The sequence below is a fragment of the Rhinolophus sinicus genome, chromosome 3, assembly GCF_057876585.1.
Source record: "Rhinolophus sinicus isolate RSI-liver-muscle chromosome 3, RSI-T2T, whole genome shotgun sequence".
NCBI lineage: Eukaryota > Metazoa > Chordata > Mammalia > Chiroptera > Rhinolophidae > Rhinolophus > Rhinolophus sinicus.
In genome coordinates this window covers 190,534,396-190,551,763 of record NC_142503.1, presented here as the reverse complement: position 1 = coordinate 190,551,763, position 17,368 = coordinate 190,534,396, and the positions used below count along the sequence as shown (strand labels likewise).

Below are 17,368 nucleotides of genomic sequence, written 5' to 3'. Positions count from 1 at the left end.
TGTAGTCACACACCAAAATGGTATTACAGTAAACCCCCCCCTTATCTACAGGGGGTATGTTCCAAGATCCCCAGTGGATGCCTGAAACTGCAGATAGTACCAAATACTACATAGCTATGTTACTTCCTATGTATACATGCCTATGATAAAGTTTAATGTATAAATTAGGCCCAGTAAGAGGTTAACAACAATAACTACTAATGGAATGGAAGCGCTTTCTGGCTTCTCTTTGGCCTGTCAAATCACCATCATCATGACTCCTGTACTCTGGGGTCATTATTAAGTAAAGTACGGGTTACTGCACACAAGCTCTGCGATACTGCAACAGTCGGTCTGACAACTGAGACGACTACTAAGTGATTAAGGAGTGGGTACTATATATACATATATATAGCGTGGATATGCTGGACAAAGGAGGGAGTCACATCCCAGGAGGGACAGAGCAGGACTCGCGAGATTTCATCATGCTACTCAGTACGGTGTGTGATTTAAAGCTTTCTTTAAAGACTGGTTTTCTTCCGGAATTTTCCATTTAATATTTTCGGACTGCGGTTGACCTCAGGTAACTAAAACCGCGTGAAAACGTGGATAAGGGTGGACTACTGTACTTCTGTGCAGGAACCATGACTTACCCTGTATCTGCCCATTCCTCCCTTGCCTCAGTACCCCGATCCAGAGGCTGGCACAGAGCAGGCATCCGGGGAAGATTCTCTGAATCAGACTTCCTGGATCCCAGGGAGCTTGCTGTGTGGGGTGCAGGGTTTGTACTGTTGCCGGAGCCAGAGAGCTACGCCTTAGACTTTCTTCTCAGGACACAGCATAGCACAGTGTCCCGAGCCCAGAAGTCTGGGAGTCCTGCAGACTTGGAGTGGAGTCCCAGCTCTACGACTTAGCAGCTGTATAGACTTGAGTTAATAGCGTCCCTCTCAGCTTCAGTCTCCCCATCTGTACAGTCGGGTTAATAGTGCCCATCTCCTAGGGCTGATACACAGTGCGTGGCACACCCTGCAGTGAAGTCTTGGAGTCCCCAGGAGAGGGGACAGGTGTATAGATGACACAGATGCCCTATCAAAGCCAGAGGACTGGCGGTGTGTCCGATGTTCCCACTCTCTGATGGCACTCCTGGTAATTCACGGAGAGGGAGGTGGGTACAGCAGCTGCTGAGCTGGAAACTCACCTAGGAAGGTACAATTGCCCCTCCAGTTTCACGCGGCTGTTTCTGTATAGCTGGAAATCCCAAAAATAAATCCAGCACACAGGCCTTTTAGCAACGAGAACCCCGCTGTACAGCCTCTGAGCCGGTGATGGCTGTTGATTTACTTACATATTTATATTTCTACATCAAAGGTAACGTCTGTCCCTCCACGTATCACTTGATCAGCAAGACCCCACCTGGGCCTTGCAGGTTTGCCTTTCAGGGTGGGTGGTAAAAGCCCAAATTTGGCTGAGGAAAGTGCTTATTATCCACTGTTGTCCATCTGTTTACTCCTTTTTTGCCAAGGCTAATTGTATGATGTTCAACCTCGTTTGGACCCATTGGCAGATCTTCATATGTGAAAACATGGTTGGATTTACCTGGCTTTGGCATGTCCCAGAGCCAAGCTCAGCCAGCCTCTTCTGTGTCATCATCTTTAATTGAGCCATAACAACTACCGTAAATTAACAAATGATATTCCTCTAAGCCGAAGTACAAAAGAGGGATGATTCATGAGGGTGCTGACTGTTCTTCCTGCACAGATGCTTGCCAGCACTGGGCCTCTCCCGGGTCCTCCATGAGCCAGGGCAGGGCCGCGGCAGTGACGCCTTCTTCCACAGCTCTCCTGCGGAGAAGCCCTGTCCCTGGGCCAGGCCTGTGTGTCCTAGTCAGTCGCCTTCACGAATGATTGCAGAGAACAGAAAGGACTATGGTTTTAGTGTCGGGCCACCAGAGAGACTGGCTGAACCTGCAGAGCCAGTGCAGGGACAGGGCTGTCTCTCAAATTGGGCATGAAGTCCAGTTTCTGAAGGGCCAACATCTAAAACACCAGAAGGGCCGAATGCTTCCTTCTGGGCTGGAACTCGCCCCCTTGAGCTTACGGGCACTGCTTCTCTAGCTTGCTTCTGGGAAAAGTTAATCCCTGAGTGAGAGTCACTAGTGGCTTGCTGCCCCCCACTTAGTTACCCACTGTTCTGTTCCCCTTTGTGGGGCCTACGATGACTCTTGGGAGGAAATTTGGTAGCCACTTGTTAGAACATTAGAGCTACCCTTGAATTTTTATATAATCATGTAACATCCATGTCTCATTGCTGTAGCCAATAGGACAGAATAAAGCTCTCCCGCTAGTTAACGGGTATGGCTTTTAACATTCTACAAGTTGATGGAATTGAACTTATGGTAATCGAGTGTCATACCTGCCTGATAAACTCTGGGCAGAATATGCATACTGCTTGCGCGCATATAGTGAATATTATATGTAATTTGAATGAATGGAGTAAATTAGAATCTTTATAGGATTTGTGCCATATTGATTCTTTCAAAGCAATGACTTTGAGTCAAGATTTAGAAGCCTATCACATATTCGCATAGTCTTTGAAGAGGTAAATTCAGAAGAAATTCAAAAAGACAGCCTCACTGAACTGTAAAGTTTTCCCATATGTAGTTTGAGCTCTGCTGCTCTGAGAGGCAAAATAAAAGTGACCCGTGTTTTTTGACAGCCTATGGAAACCAGCTAACATCTGCGTCCATCAACAGCTCTAGCAGTACTGCCAGATTCTGTAAATTCTGCGAGCTCTAGAAGAAACTAGTTAGACCAAAGCCTAACACCCAAGGCCCTGGTATTTCTGTGGTGTTGGTGGGTCTCTTCTCTCTCGGTTGTTTTTTCTGGTGAGATGAGCATTGTGGGAACACGTGGTGGGAGCCCCGGGGGGCTCCAGATTTCAGGCTCACTGGTCAGGTCACTCTGAGACGACCTCAGGTTTCCACTCCATTGTATGAGAGGGTCCCTGGGCCACTTGTATGCCCACTTGAATGGCAAAGAGATCATGAATAGGACACCTGAACCTCGTCTGCTCTTTGAGGAATCTGGCCGAAGGCCAGAGGGGAGCACCAACCGAGGTAGACCAGGTATGCTTGACCACACAGCGTCACTCCTTCCTATGTGACGGACCTGAGCCCTGGGCTCCCTCTTCCCTCAGGCCTTCCTCCTCCTGACCTGGACTCCTCTGGTCACTCAGTAGCCGACCTGCCTGGTTTGCACATGTTTTGTGCGTTGGTTTGTTTGGACCTACGTGACAATTTTTTTAAAAATATTTTTGAATAAATAATACATGCATTTGTTACACAGTTGAAAAGGTAAAAAAGACATAGAGTAAAAAGGCTCCCTCCTACCGCTGAGCCTCAGTCACCCTCACCCACAGGCACCCACTGTTAGCAGTCTGTGTACCTTCCAGAGATGTTATACACCCTCGGAGATCACTGCTTATCAGCACATAAGGCCGACTCATGCTTTGTAACAGCTGCATAGTAGAAACCCATTGTATGAATTTACCATAGTTTAACCAGTACTCTCTTGATTTAACACTTAGATTATTTCTAGTATTTCGCTGTTACAATGTGGATAATGCATCAATATGTATCCTTACATGTATTGTTCTGTATCTGTAAGATAAACTCCTAAAAGTGGAATTGATGGATCAAAGGGTATATACTCTTTAATTTGATAAATTTTGTCAGGTTGCCTCCACAGAATTGTGCCAATTTACATTCCAGTCAACAATGTGTGAATGCCCATTTTCTCACGTCCCTCCCACCCCACAAATTATCAAACTTCTGGATCTTTGCCAATCTGAAGGTGAAAATGGTATTTCAGTTGTCTGTTCATGGCTTCTGCCCATTTATCTTCTTAGATACTGAGTGTTTCTTTTTGATTTGTAAGCATTTATTATATGTCAAAGAAATTTGCCTTGGGTCTGTGATATGTGCTAGAAATATTTCCCCTCATTTTTATTTTGTTTGTGTTTTTTGTCTTCTTGCCAGATTTTTTAAATACAGTTATCAATCTTCTATTTATGGCATCTAGGCTTCATAGGCTATTTAGAAAGCAGCTACCCATTTTTTATGGTCTCTTTTCCCGAAAGTTCCAAGTATCTTCCAGTGCCATTTGTATATTCATCATTGTATGAAGAAGGTCAGAGAGGTAATTTCCTCTGCTTTGCAGGACGGCAGGAGTCAGGAGACTGAATCAGAGCATTCTAGGAGATTACACCTCAAAACACATCTCACTAGGGCCATCCAGCTTCTTTAGAATGCAACCCTTACTGTTGACCGTCGGAAATTCATAGTCACAGTAATTCAGAGTTGAATCAGAGCCTCTCCCAAGCCACACAGCTTCTTGGTGCCCGTCTTTCAATTCCCACACTGGGATGGCAGCTAAAAATGACTTTGCAGTAGGTGGTTAATTTCTGCTTGTTACTTACTAATAATTATAGCTTTTACTTTGGCACCTCTCACAGTCGAAACCAACGGCTATTCTTAGATGTGCAAGATCAGATTTTCAGATTTCTGCTGGGAATTTAAAGTTGTGATACTCTCACGAATTCCTTGGCCCTGGCCTGGCCTGGACCCTTCGCCCCTCCCCCAACCAGGCCCCTCCCAGCCACCTGGGGCTGCCTCAGCAGGGTCCAGGGACAGTCCTGTGGCACGGCCACCCTGAGGCCACCCTGACGAAATGAAGACAGCTCCCAGACAGGTGGTGTTGTCACCGCACCGGGAGCACCTGTGGGAGGGAACGCGCGGTGCCCAGGGCTCACGCCTGCCTGACCCAGAGCCAGCCTTGATCAGTCAGCCCCACCAGACCTGCCCCTTCCTCTGCCCCGGGCGGTTTAATGAATGGTCTACAACTAGCAGGTGACTAGCGTTTATCCAGGACCATGCATGTGTCAGACCTTATTCAATGGACTTTGTCTTCACCTGTTTAGTCCTCATGGCAGCCTTAGGAGGTACAAAGATTCTGTTCATCTCATTTTACAGATGAAGACACTGACACAGCTGTCAATCACTTGCCTGGGGTTACTTGGCTAATAAGTGGAGAGGCCGGAATTCAGACCCAGCCAGCGTGGCCCCAGAACCCCAGCTGTAGCCCAGGCTGGGCTCTCCACTAGCCCTGAGCATCTGTTTGCATGCCACAGGCGGAGCTGGGCTCTGGGGTTCAGTGGTCATGAAGACAGACAGCGTCTCTCCCTTCATGCAGTTTACAAATGCGAAACAAAACAGTGACAGGAGACTTCGTTCCCACCGTGCCGAGTGACATAAGGGAAGGGAGTGGTTCCCCGTGAGAAATGGCAGCAGAGGTCTTCCCCAAGTGGGAGCCGGTGGTGGCAGGAGCACTGGGAGCAGGGAGCTGAGGAGTGCTGGGCAGTTGGTCAGGACAATGGTGGGAGGCCCAGGACAGCACATGGAAAGGCCTGCAGGCCCCGCCCGCGGAGCTGCGTGTTGGAGAAATGGCAGGGGCCCCGGGGGCTTAAACCTAAAGAGAAAGCAACAAAGTGGCCCAACGTGAGGCAGGGCCATGCCAGATCCTTTAATCTGAAAAGCCCTGAAAAGCTATTGAAGGACTTCAAGCGGGTGAGTGAAAAGATCAGACTGAGGTTTTAAAAGATCACTCCCTCAATGTGGAGAATGGAATGAAAGGCAGCCAAAGTGGAAGCAGAAAGAGCAGAATGAAAGTCAGGGATGCTGGTTCCCGTGAGGGGAGAGCAGCTTGGCTGAGGTGGTGCCGGTGGAGGTGGGAGGAGTGGGTACCCGGCTGCTTTCTGAGGTAGACCTGATAGCACTCGCTGATGGACTAGATGTGGGGGGGAGGGAAGAATCCTGCGTTTGGGGCTCGAGCCCATGGGTGGCCTGTGGTTCCATTTTCTGCAATGGAAGCCGGGGGGGGGGGGGGGGGGGGCGGATGTGTTGGGGTCAGGGAGGAAGAGAAGCCTTGAGTCCTATTTGAGAAATGTTGGTGCCTGGGGACATGCAAGTGAGGAAGTCAGGCAGGCCCTGGGTGTTCAAGCCCACACTTAAGATTTGGGCTGGAAACAAATTGGGGAATGGGGATTAAAACCAGGGAGGGTGATGAGAAGGCCTAGGAAGGGAATGTCGATGGAGGAGGGAGAGGGCTGGGCCAGGGACCTGAGCCTCCCACCTCCACGTTGGAAATCTGGGGAGAAGAAGAAAGGCCAAAGAAACAGAAGAGAGTGGGGAGCACGGTGGGAGGAGACCGGGAGAGGCGGTGTGGAGGCCATTGAAGGGGGCACAGAGCAGCCTGTAATCACCAGTGGGGAGAGTGGAATCCTGGTCCCACCTGGTCTGCACAGCAGGGTGGCCTGGGCAGCTTATTCCTAATCCCTCTGAGTCCCAGTGCTCTCCTCTGCAAAACAAGGACAGTTGGGACAGTGACACAGGATAACGCATGGGGAGTGCTCAGCAGGTAGCAAGCCGATAAAAAAAAATAACGTAAAAAAGTAACTGTTTGTAGGGAGGTGTGACTGGTAGGATACGTGGTTGAGAAACTGAGTCAGGTGGAGACAAAAGCTTTTGCTGGACTCTGCAGCTGGGATTTGCTGGTGACCGTGACAACACAGGCTTTAGTGGCATGGTAGAGCTGGAGCCATGCTGACGTGGGCTGCAGAGCGGATGGCAAGTGAGGAAGAGGAGGGCGGCCGGGTGTACATTCCTTGTAAGAACCCCTGTGGAGCAGAGTGGGGACATGAGCGGCAGCTGGGGAGGAATGTGGGGTCGAGGAAGGGGGTTTAAAAATGGCCAACACTGAATCACATTGATGGCTGATGGGGTGATCAAGTTAGTATTGAGACCCTTGTCATCCAAAAGAGAGAGAGGACATGTGAAGGCACAGACCTCTCGAGAAGGGACTAGACTGGTGGGGTCCAGGGCACAGGCAGAGGGATTGGCCCTCGGTTATAGCAGAAGTGGGGCAGCGTGGATGCACAACCATGGGCTTGTGGGTTTGGTGCGAGAAGAGACGCGAGGTCAGCTCAGCTAGCTTCTGTTTTCTCTTGAAATGATGAGTCAAGGTCAGCCAAGGGGGTGGGGGACTCTGGGAAAGGACTCAGGAGTCAGGAAAACAGCTGGGCAAGGCCTGGGAAGGGATAAAGTGTGCCGCAAATGCAGTGGGGATACGGAGATTGTCTCTCCATCCCACCGAGCCCCTGGGGAAGGGATCACTGCACAGATTGACAGCCCTTCGCGTCCTCGGAAATGAGTGTCAGTCTGGCAGCCAAGACGCTGTGGGAGGCCTTGGTCAGGCCCTCAGTGAGGACAGGACCTGGGCTCTGCTCTTCTTAGGGACTGCAGACCCCAGCTTGGGCCTGGGCCAGAGAAGCTCAGGTAGGACCGTGGCATCCTCCTTTCACTTCCGGAGTCCCCAAACAAAGAAACTGTAAAGAGCAATTCCAGTGAGAGTTGATAAGGATGAAGCCCTCCCCACGACCTCAATGACAGGAACCTCCTAAGGACATCTGACCCCTTTTCTCTTTGGCCCTCGTGCTGATCTTGATATGAAAGAGCGAAGGCATGAAGACACGGGAGGTATGCCCAGGGAGAACCCGTGGCTCCGGGCAGACACCTGTGTTCCCCTGGGGACTCCTCTGCCCTCCAGGGGCAGGGCATGTCCCAGACCAAGTTGCTAAGGTTTGCTTCCCAAGCACAAGTCCCCCCCCCCTTTTTAGGGAAGCAGGGTTTGGAGTAAAAGAAATGGTTTTAGGGGTCAAGGAGTCGGCTGGCCGAGCTCCCTGCCTGCTGGCCTATAGGCCTGGCCTGCAAGACTGGGGTGCAGTCCTTCCTTCCTCCCTGTTTGCCGGACCTCAGGTGGATTGGCAGGTGTGATGGCACCCACACTGTGTGCAGCCCTTGGGCTGCCTCTACCATTTTCTGCCCCTTTGTGTGAGTTCCATAAAAGGTGTCCTCCGAGTAGACTGAACCCCAGGGAGCAGGCCTGGCTAGCCAAAGGCACCTTTGTGAGAAGAAAAGCGCTTCCTCATATTTCTGGGACAGTTGCAGCCCAGTGCCAGGCACACAGCCGGCCAGTGGAGTCGAGGCTGGATTTCAGCCACCCTCTGCCCAGCGCCTTTGCACAGTGCCCAACCCGCACAACCCAGGCAGGCAGGTCGGAGCCAGTTCCCAGCCTTGCTGCTGAAGTTCCCCAGGCGGGAATACCTCTTCGCCTCAAGGAAGCAATAGTTCTCAGACCTTCACAGCATAGCTCAGACCTTCACAGAGCACATCTTTAGTTTGGTTTCGCAAATAACTTCAGAAAGTCTTCTGTGCAAGGCAGAGTTAGGGGTGTGGTACAATGCAGAGATGGAGCCAGCTTGATACCAGCCTTCCAGGAGCATGGCATCTAGTGGGACACACGCAGGACCCTGCAGTACAAGGCAAGCTGGGTGAGGGACTGCCCAGAGCACCCACAGCGTGACGGAGACATGGTTTACCCAGGAGCGTCTGGGGAAATCGTGTGCAGGGTAGAGACTGGCGGAGACTGGAGTGAATGGAGAGTGTGGGTCTTCCACAGATGACAATTCATGAAAGGCATTTGGGGCAGAAGGGACGGCACCAGCAGAGTTGTGGAAGTGAGACCAGGAGCTGAACAGAGAGGGAGGGATTTGCAAAGGTGGCAGGGCCCTAACTGTGAATGCGAAGCAAACATGTTACATTCACCTGCAGCAGGGAACCAATGAAGGTCTGCAAGCAGAGGAGGGAATTTATTTGCAACATTTCTCATAGTACCCTGGTGACAGGGACAAAGCAAGGGATTCAGAGGAGCCAGAGCTTAGAGGCTGAGCTCTCAGAATGAGGTAGAAAGGTCCATGACCCTGAGTAGCCCCTTTCCTTTAGTTAGACGCTGTCAGCTGCCAGCAACCAGGACAGAATCTTCATCCCTGTGACTCCTTCAGGGAGTCACTTTTCAGAGCCCGCCCTGCGGCGGGGAACCCTGACATCGTAGTGTGTTAGTGTCGGCTTTGAGTTCCCAGAGCCAGCTGCCCTCTGTGTTGTTGTTCCTTCTGTACAAGTTCTTACATCTCTTAATAAGCTCATAAGGCCCTCTGTTTATTTGTTCTTTTAACTTGAATTTAGCCCCTGGTGGAAGGGTCAGGGAGATGTCATTTGCTGTTGCTTCTCTGGCCTCTGACTCTCTTCACTGACCTGGGCCACAGAAGTGGTTGCCCTCCTCTAACCCTCATTCAGCCTTCATTCACCTACAAACTTGTCTTGAGCACCTACTAAGTGCTAGAGCCTGTGCTGAGACGCAGAGATGACGGTGGCTGGGAGTTGCTCATAGTTTTCTTCAGAAAAGATAATAACTGATCATATTTTGGAGGCATTAGGAAAGGATGAATGCTACTCCTCTACCTCCTGGGTTCTGAGCTGGTTAAGAAATAGGCAGGGTGGGGAGATGCAAATCAGACTCCCAGCTTTGTTGCTACGGAGACTGAATCGGAGGGTGTGGCTTGACTTCTGGTCTCAGCTGGGCTCCCTAATGAATCGCAGCTGAATGGAATTCACCCGTCCCAAACTGCTGGCCTCCCTGTTGCAGGGGTAGAGCCCAGTGTCATGCCTGTAAGAACAAACCAAGAATGCAGGCATCCAAGGGACAAGGCACTAGACAGAGAGAGCTCTGAGGGGCCACCATGAGCAAGCCCCAGTCCTCCCAAATGCATCAATCCGATGGGACCTAGGGGCGGGAGTGGGGGGGGGGGCTGTGGCAGATGGGCACCTGACACAAACAAGAGGCAGGATTGGAGGGTCCCCTCGCACAGATGCTGTGCCTGAGGGGATGGTAGAGGTTACACAGGTGCTATGGAAATGCAGAGGAGGGATCAGGGGTAGACATTTGTGAAACCCTCTTCTGGAGAGAGGTTGGTCCTTATGGGAGCTGTGGACTCACTCCCAGGAAGGAAGGAAGGCTTCCCAAGCAGCGGAAGCTCATTGTAAATGCCTGCATGGCCTCCATGTATTCTGGGGAACCAGCATGTGCCTGGGTGAGAAGGCCCCTTGGGGGTTTCCAGGAAGTCCTTTCCTTCTGGTCCCCTAACCCCATCCCAGAGGATTTGATTGATGGCAGAAATCCCACCACTAAGGTTTCATTTCTGGAGACTTTGTGCCCCATTAAGATGCAATGTCCTCATAAAGGGGGGATGCTGACTGGCGTACCTCGCTTCGTTGCGCTTCTCAGACATTACAGTCTTTACAATTGGAGGTAAGCCTGACCCTCAACCAGCAAAAAGATCGCGATGAAGGCTCAGGTGACGGTTAGCATTGTTTAGCAATCAAGGATTTGTAATGAAGGTGTGTACATTGTTATTTTAGACCTAATGCCGCTGCACACTAACAGAGACTACAGTGTAGTGTAAATGTGAGTTTTATATGCACGGGGAAACCAAAAAATGCGTGTGACTCGCTTTATTGCGATATTAGGTTTATTGCCGTGGTGTGGAACCCAGCCTGCAGTACCTGCCAGGTATGTCCGTGTTCGGAGCCATTGCCTCAAAGGAGCCCTGGTAAAACAGAAAGGCTGGACCTGCGTCTCCCAAACACAGACTCGGCCAAATAGAGCCACAGGGCTTGGATGAGTCATTTTACCTCGGGGCACGTTAGTTTCCTCACTCTGTACCCTCAAAGGGGTGAGGCCCGACTGAGCCTTACCCTCGCCATTTTCAAGCCCTCTGGGCTCTGGGCTTCCACGCTCCTAGCTGGTCCTTACCGCTGCCCAGGGAGAGATGTAGGCCAGCATCCTGGCCCCTCAACGGTGAACAGGCCCAGAGGGGCTGACTGCCTTGCCCAGGGCCACACACAGGCCCAGGTGCGGGAACCACACCTTCAGTGTTCTCATGACGCTGTGGCTTACAGGATGTGAACCCTAGAACCCGGAGGTCCCCAGCAGTGCCTCAGAGGCCGGGACAGGGGGCCAAGCCAAGGGGGAGGCAGGAGGCACACTCTTAAGACCAATTTGGAAAAAAGAGCCTCCATGGGGGAAAAGGTTTGCACATCACTGCAGTACACTGTGCCCTACGTCCTTGCCTTTGACCTTGAAATGGAGGGACCCGGGAGCAGCGTAGGCCATGCATTTGTCTGCCTCAGGAGTGCAGGCCTCATCAGTGACTCGGTTTCCTCCTCCGACTTCTGTGCCATTGAAAAGAAGCCCTTGGAGGCCTGGATCTTTCTCCCACCTTCGTGATCATGGCTCAGCTCAGCTCCGCCTTCCATTTCCTCTTCACATGAAGGGAGCTAGAGCTCAGCTGTTTGGCTGACGACGACACGGTAGCCTCACAGAGGACCCTCCATGCACAGGACTCACATGTCATGTTGGGGTATAAGCCCCCCGCCCCCTCCCGCTTGAATCTTGGTACAAAAATCCCGGAAGCATTGAATCCCCGCTCTCTTAGTTGGCCCTTTTCCTGTAGTGATGCAGAGGGAGAGGCCTGGTTTGCCTTACCTCTTACCCACCCACAGACCATAGGCCCTGGGGAGCTTGGGAACGGACATAAATGCACCCCCAGAATGGAAGCACGTCAGGAACAAGTGTGCAGGGAGAGGAGCATTCCACACAGCTGTCCGAGAAGCTGCCGCGCTCAGGTAACCTGAACCCACCGTGGGCACACGTCTGACTCTGGCAAGAGCCGGAAAGAACTGTTACTGAAAGACATTGGCCGGCCCTGCGGTGTCACTAGGAGGGTGCTTATCTCCCAGGAGGGCCCAAACCAGAGGACAGATAGTGTCGTCTCTGTTCCTGTAGAGCCCCGGGTGTAGTAAGTACCTGCTCGGTCAGTACCAGGTGAGCTGAGTCTCCAGAGCAGGTGAGGCAGGTGCGCTGCCAGCTTTGCCACCGTCAGGGCTCTGTAACGTGCTGGCGTTGCCTGAGTTTCCATGTCTGATGGGCGCTCCGGCCTCTCCTCCCCGGGTCCCTGGGCCAGCCCTCCCCTCTGTGCTCCCTGCTGAGGGAGGCCTGACAGACGGAAGACCTGACAGCGGGAGCTGCAGGGTGGCTCTGGGCCTCAGCAGGGCCACATTCTCCACGGCTTCCTCTTGGCCTAAGGAGTCATCAGTGGTGTAACTGGTCACCAGGGAGCTGAGCAGAGGCGCCATCAGGCTGGGCGAGGGCCAGAAGTCAGCAGCGTCAACACAGATTGCAACCCTGTGACACCACCTGGGCTTTTCCCGTCTCTGGGCTTAAAGCTGGGGGTGGGAAGCTGCAAAGATGGATCCACAGCAAGACCCTTCACAAGAACACACCAGGGACACAGCCACAGAGAGGTGCAGAGGCTGGGCTCCCCTCTGGGGGGCGGGGTGGGGTCAGAGCAGGCGCCCAGGAATGGTGACAATTGAGCTAGGCCTCGAAGAGGGTTGGGGGACTGATGGTATCACAAGAGAATAAACCAAAGCGAGTGCAGAAACAGCAGTGCTTACCATGCGAGAGCCCGGGGGTTCAGGGCGCAGTAGGAACACAGGTTGGGGGCAAGTTGGAACTGGTCACCAAGGGCTCTGAATGCCAGGAAAAGGGACCTGGATATTATTTGGTGCAGGGGAGACACTGTTCTCTGTAGAGGACGAGAACGTAGGCTCCAAGCCAGGCTCTGCCCCTAACTTGCCCTGGGACCTTAGACAAGTTGTTCAGCCTCTCTGTGCCTCAGTTTCCTTGTCTGTATAACAGTACCTATGGGATCACTGCACAGAGGCAAGGGAAAATGAGAGCCTTTCTTGGCGCAAAGCTCCTGTTTCCTGAACTCGTTAACCACTGTTATTGTTACTGTTACCATTCATTCATTCATTCATTCATTCAGCAACTGTTTCCTGAGCAGTGTTCTAGTCACTGGGGACCCGGCAGTGAACAGCACATTCTCCCTGCCCTCGTGCGGCGTATGGCTTACGTTCTAGAGGGACAGTAATGAGACAAGATAAACCTATCAGTTGGTATAGGGAGGAAAAGAAAGCAGGGAAAGGAACTGGGTCGTGCTGAGTGGGTGGGAGCAGCAGGAAGGCCTTCAGAAAGGACGTTTTTTCTGCAGGGGGAGCGACCCAACCAGAGCTTTGCCTCAGGGGCTGGTCTGGCAGCAGCTGGTGGGAGGCAGGAGGTGGGGGCTCAAGGAAGCCTTGCCGACAGGACACACTCGTCAGGTGCGCAAAGAAAATAGTGAAAGTTTTCTACTTTCTATTGTGTTCTTCTGCCGTTTCTATGTTTGCGTGCATTATATTATACACAGTATATTAACATACATACAAGTAACTTGGAGAGACAGGTGCAGACATCTGTGCCAGGAGTGGCGGCCAGTGGTCAAGGCCCGAACAGATGAGGAAGGGGCTGGCCTGGAAGTAGGAGGAGGGGTCAGTGGGCCCAGCACACAGCGGCCGCCTGGGCAGGGCTCTGGGCAGCAGTCTTGGCTGACACGGCTGAGGAGCAGGGAGAGGAGTCTGACGTCCTTGCAGATGCAGGCCCAGCTCTGGGAAGGTGGTGGTCCTGTGATGACAAGGTGGAAAGGAGAGGAGGGCACTTGCGTGTTCCTGACAGACAGGTGGCAGTTGGACCTGTGTGATGGGCTCTTTCGGGGCGGCCGGGGCTGCAGAGCCATTTGTGACCCTCCACATAGAGTTGGGAGGGTTGGGGCCTGAGCTGGGAGGAAAGGTCATTTTCCTGCTTTTTTGAAAGTGACAGCTTGGTTTTCCAAAGGGCTTTGTGGATGTTATACAGTTAATAGTCTCCAGGGTGCAGTAACTTTCCCAGGTCGGAGGGCAGCGTCTGATGGAACAGCCATTTTATTTCACGCCCATAAACATGTAGCCACGGTCTGCTGCCCTTGTCACGTGTTGTGGCACCAGGGGGACGGGCTGTGAGGGGCTGTGTGCCTCCGGCTTGCTTGTCTTTGAGCTCATTGCAGCCCTGTCTCCGTGGTTGTCAGAGCAAGGGCAGGTGTCCTGGGTGGGGACGGACACAGGCAGGCCTCACTCCCCTCTCGGTGGTGACACATGTCCCCTTCAAGGTCCCACAGTATGAGTGACTCAAGTCCCTGTGTAACTGTGGGCGTGAAAGACTGTCAGCCTGCAGCCGTTTCCACTCAGGGTGGGGGATTGCCTGGCTCTGGGCCCTGTGTATTCCAGATGGGCCCCTGCCAGACTCCCGTGGGGGGAATGTAAATAAATGTCCCCAACCAGAGTCACAGCCATTCGCAGGGCCTCTGCAGGGCACTGAGGCAGGAAAGCATCTGACTCTTCTGTCTTCCCCACAGCTGAAGTCTACATTGGCATTGGAAAGCCTGCAGAAGCCACAGCCTGTACCCAAGAAGCTGCCAACCTCTTCCCAATGTCCCACAACGTCCTGTACATGCGTGGCCAGGTTGCCGAGCTCCGAGGGAACCTTGAGGAAGCCCTGCGGTGGTACGAAGAAGCCTTATCCATCAGCCCCACCCACGTGAAGAGCATGCAGCGACTGGTGAGTGACCTACGGCGGGACCCCCACTCTTGGATGGGGCTCTGCTTGGAAGCTGCAGGTAGCGCAATACCCTCAAACCCTGTTCTGGTTCCAAAGGCCAGACGCATTATTAGCTTGCCAGGCTGTCCCAGTGCACAAAGCCAGCGGGCGCCGTCCCTGCTGTGGTTCATGTAAGTGGAGGCCCTAGGAGCTGGCAGCCATACCCGGTGGTCCTCTGTGGTGAAGGGAGAGTCTGAGTCAGGGGGCGCCTGGCCAGCAGCCCAAGCTACCCTGAGGCTCTGGGCTTCATGAAGACATTCTTGTGGCCCTGGGCACTGTCATTGTCATCTTGGTCTCCACACTGCTTATAGCAGCCACCTTGGGGGGTGTCCATCCCCCGGGGACACTTCAGTACAAAAGTCAGAGCACTTTACAAACAGGGAAGCCCTCTTCCCTGGAGGGGGCTGGAGACTCCAGCTTGTCTCCGAGGCCACTGGCTAGTAGGGTCATCCTGTCAGAGGACGGAGGAGGATCCAGGTAAGTCCCCCCAGTTTCCACACTGTGTGGGGAAGTGGCTCTCGAGAAATGTACACATCCCTCTTCTGGATGCCCGGGCCAGAAGCCTGGGGCTCCCCTCCTTCCCTCGCCTTGGGGTTGGCCACCTGACTACCTCGGTTTCCGTGGGGTGGGGGAATAGACCTACCACTCTGGAGGGTCTCATCTGTTAAGAACATATGCTGAGCTCAGCCATCAGCCTGCTGTTGTCTTCCTGTGACAGTCTGAATTGAATCGCGCAAGTGAACCGGGTCCAAGGAGCTGGGGAAAGCCGTCCTGCTCTGTCTGGGCCTGCATGCTAGGCTCAGGTACTGAGTTTTTATTTCATTCTTAGTGGTAGGACATCTGTGACTTAATGAACCAGAGGAAAGGAAAGCTACTAATGAACCAGAGGTGCCCTCTGTGTCCGCTGCCCTTGGGAGCCCGGCGTCTGTAATCAATGGTGTGTGATACGGAAAAGCGAGCACTGGACAAGGAGTCCAGGGGCAGAGTTGTGGCCCCAGCAGTGTCGCTCTCTGGCTCTTTAACTTTGGGGAAAGCCCATAAACCCTCTGCACTCAGTTTCCTTTCTGTAAAATGAAACGTTCAACTCAATAGGCTGTGAGTTTTCATCCACAACTGAAGAGGATATGGTTTGGTAACGAAGAAGTAAAATGTTCCCCGAAGGATCCCCAAGCCTGCGTTTGCTTGTCATTTGTCATAGTAACATTGCAATACGTACAAGAGCTGAGCAGTAACTGCTGGTTCTCAGCATTAGGCATCGTGGGAAGAGTGTGTGCTTCCGAGTCACATCTGGGCCCAAACTCAGCCCCCGTCCTTACTCCTAGGGAAGCTCGGGCTTGTCGCGTGGCCTCCAGGAGCCGCCATGTGTCTGTGCAGTGGGCTGTGACCTAGCCAGGTCATTTGCAAGAACTGAATGCAATGATTTGAATAACAGGCCCAGCAGAGTTCCTGGCGCCTAGCTCATTAAATAGAAAACGGATAACAGTCATTTTCAGGTTTAAAAATCAGTCAGACCTTATAATAATTACAGCTACTTCGTTTTGTTTCAACGCCCCTTTGTGAGCATTTCGTACCTCAATACGGCTTTATAATTTTATATATTATCCAAACATTAGTTTGTTTGATTAAAAATATTACATGGCTTTTAATTTCTGTCTCACTATTGTAAGAAGAATTTATAAGTGCTTTTGAGATCTCCGTGCTTTTTTTAGAGCATCGCAGAAAAGGTATAATCAATGCCGTGTACCCAGCCTTTTTATTAAAAAGAGGCACCGTGTTTCTACCTCGAGGCCTATCAATTATTCAGAGAACTATTTCTTGTTCGTCCCCAAAGGGAACACATGAGACAAAAGATCAAATAGGAAAATCGCACTGGGAAAGTTTTTGGTTTCACCTTTGGAGCTTGTCAAGACACCTGAGCTGCCTGACAAATGCCAGATGCTTTCCTTTCTGAAAGGAGCAGTGGTGGCCCGGGCATGGGAGAGCTGGTGAGCCAGGGCCCTTGCCTGCTGGGTCGTGGGCAACAGGTGAGCTTTCTCTGACTCAGAGACACTGGCTGCTTTGGAGGTCTCACCAGTAGAAAATAATAATAACAATAAAATCTTGAGTGCATCCTGACATATTCAAAACCCATCCAGACTGGAGGCAAGCTGAGACCAACAAGCCTACAAGTTTTGAGGAGTTTAGATTTTCGTCATCTGAAGCCGACCACTGACCGGGACCAGTCTGACTCCCAAAAGGTGGCATGGATGGTTCCTTCATGGAGACCTTCTAAATGATGCACACTGGCCTGTGTTCCCCAGCTCTGCACCCCACAGCCAACAGGAGCCCCACTGTGCTGTGGGAACCCCTGGTGCCATGGAGGGGCAGTCCCTGGAACCCCAGGCCCTTCATCCCTGACACATCCCAGCATCTCTTTCCTGCCTCCCTCGCGCTGTGCAGGAGAGCTGCGTTTCTGTGGCTTTGGCCGGAAGAAGGGAGGAAGATGGCCTCCCACACCCTCTGCAGGGTCAGGAGGAAGCTCCTGGCCACAGAGGCCTGGACTCGAATCCCAGTTCTGTCACTTACTGGCTTTGGGACCTTGGGCAAATTACCCTCTTTGTGCCTCAGTTTCCTGAGCTATATAAATGAGTGTAATATTAGCACCAGACCCAGATTAAGCAAAGAAACAGAAGATCTCCTACTGAGTCACAAAAGACCCGCCTGTACCCTCCTGGAAACCAGACTGGAGTGTAAGCCCCTCGGTGACAAGGAAGGTCTCAGCAGCAGGATCAGAATTGGTCTTTTTACCAGATCCAGGCCTAGGGAAGAAGCAGGGCTCCAGATTTACATGGCAGAGGGAGGCAGGGACGGAGATGGGCGCCTGGCAT

General features: G+C 52.2%; 1 protein-coding gene across 11 annotated transcripts in view; it reads left to right on the top strand.

Moving 5' to 3' along the window:
* The window catches only part of TTC7B (tetratricopeptide repeat domain 7B), a 239,125-nt gene that overhangs the window by 191,139 nt on the left and 30,618 nt on the right, over positions 1 to 17,368 (top strand). For all 11 annotated transcript variants that reach the window (XM_074327043.2, XM_074327049.2, XM_074327048.2 and 8 more), the window contains one exon: positions 14,260 to 14,462. In XM_074327043.2, the coding sequence (XP_074183144.2) occupies positions 14,260 to 14,462 (203 nt within the window). The remainder of the gene's footprint in view (positions 1 to 14,259; positions 14,463 to 17,368) is intronic.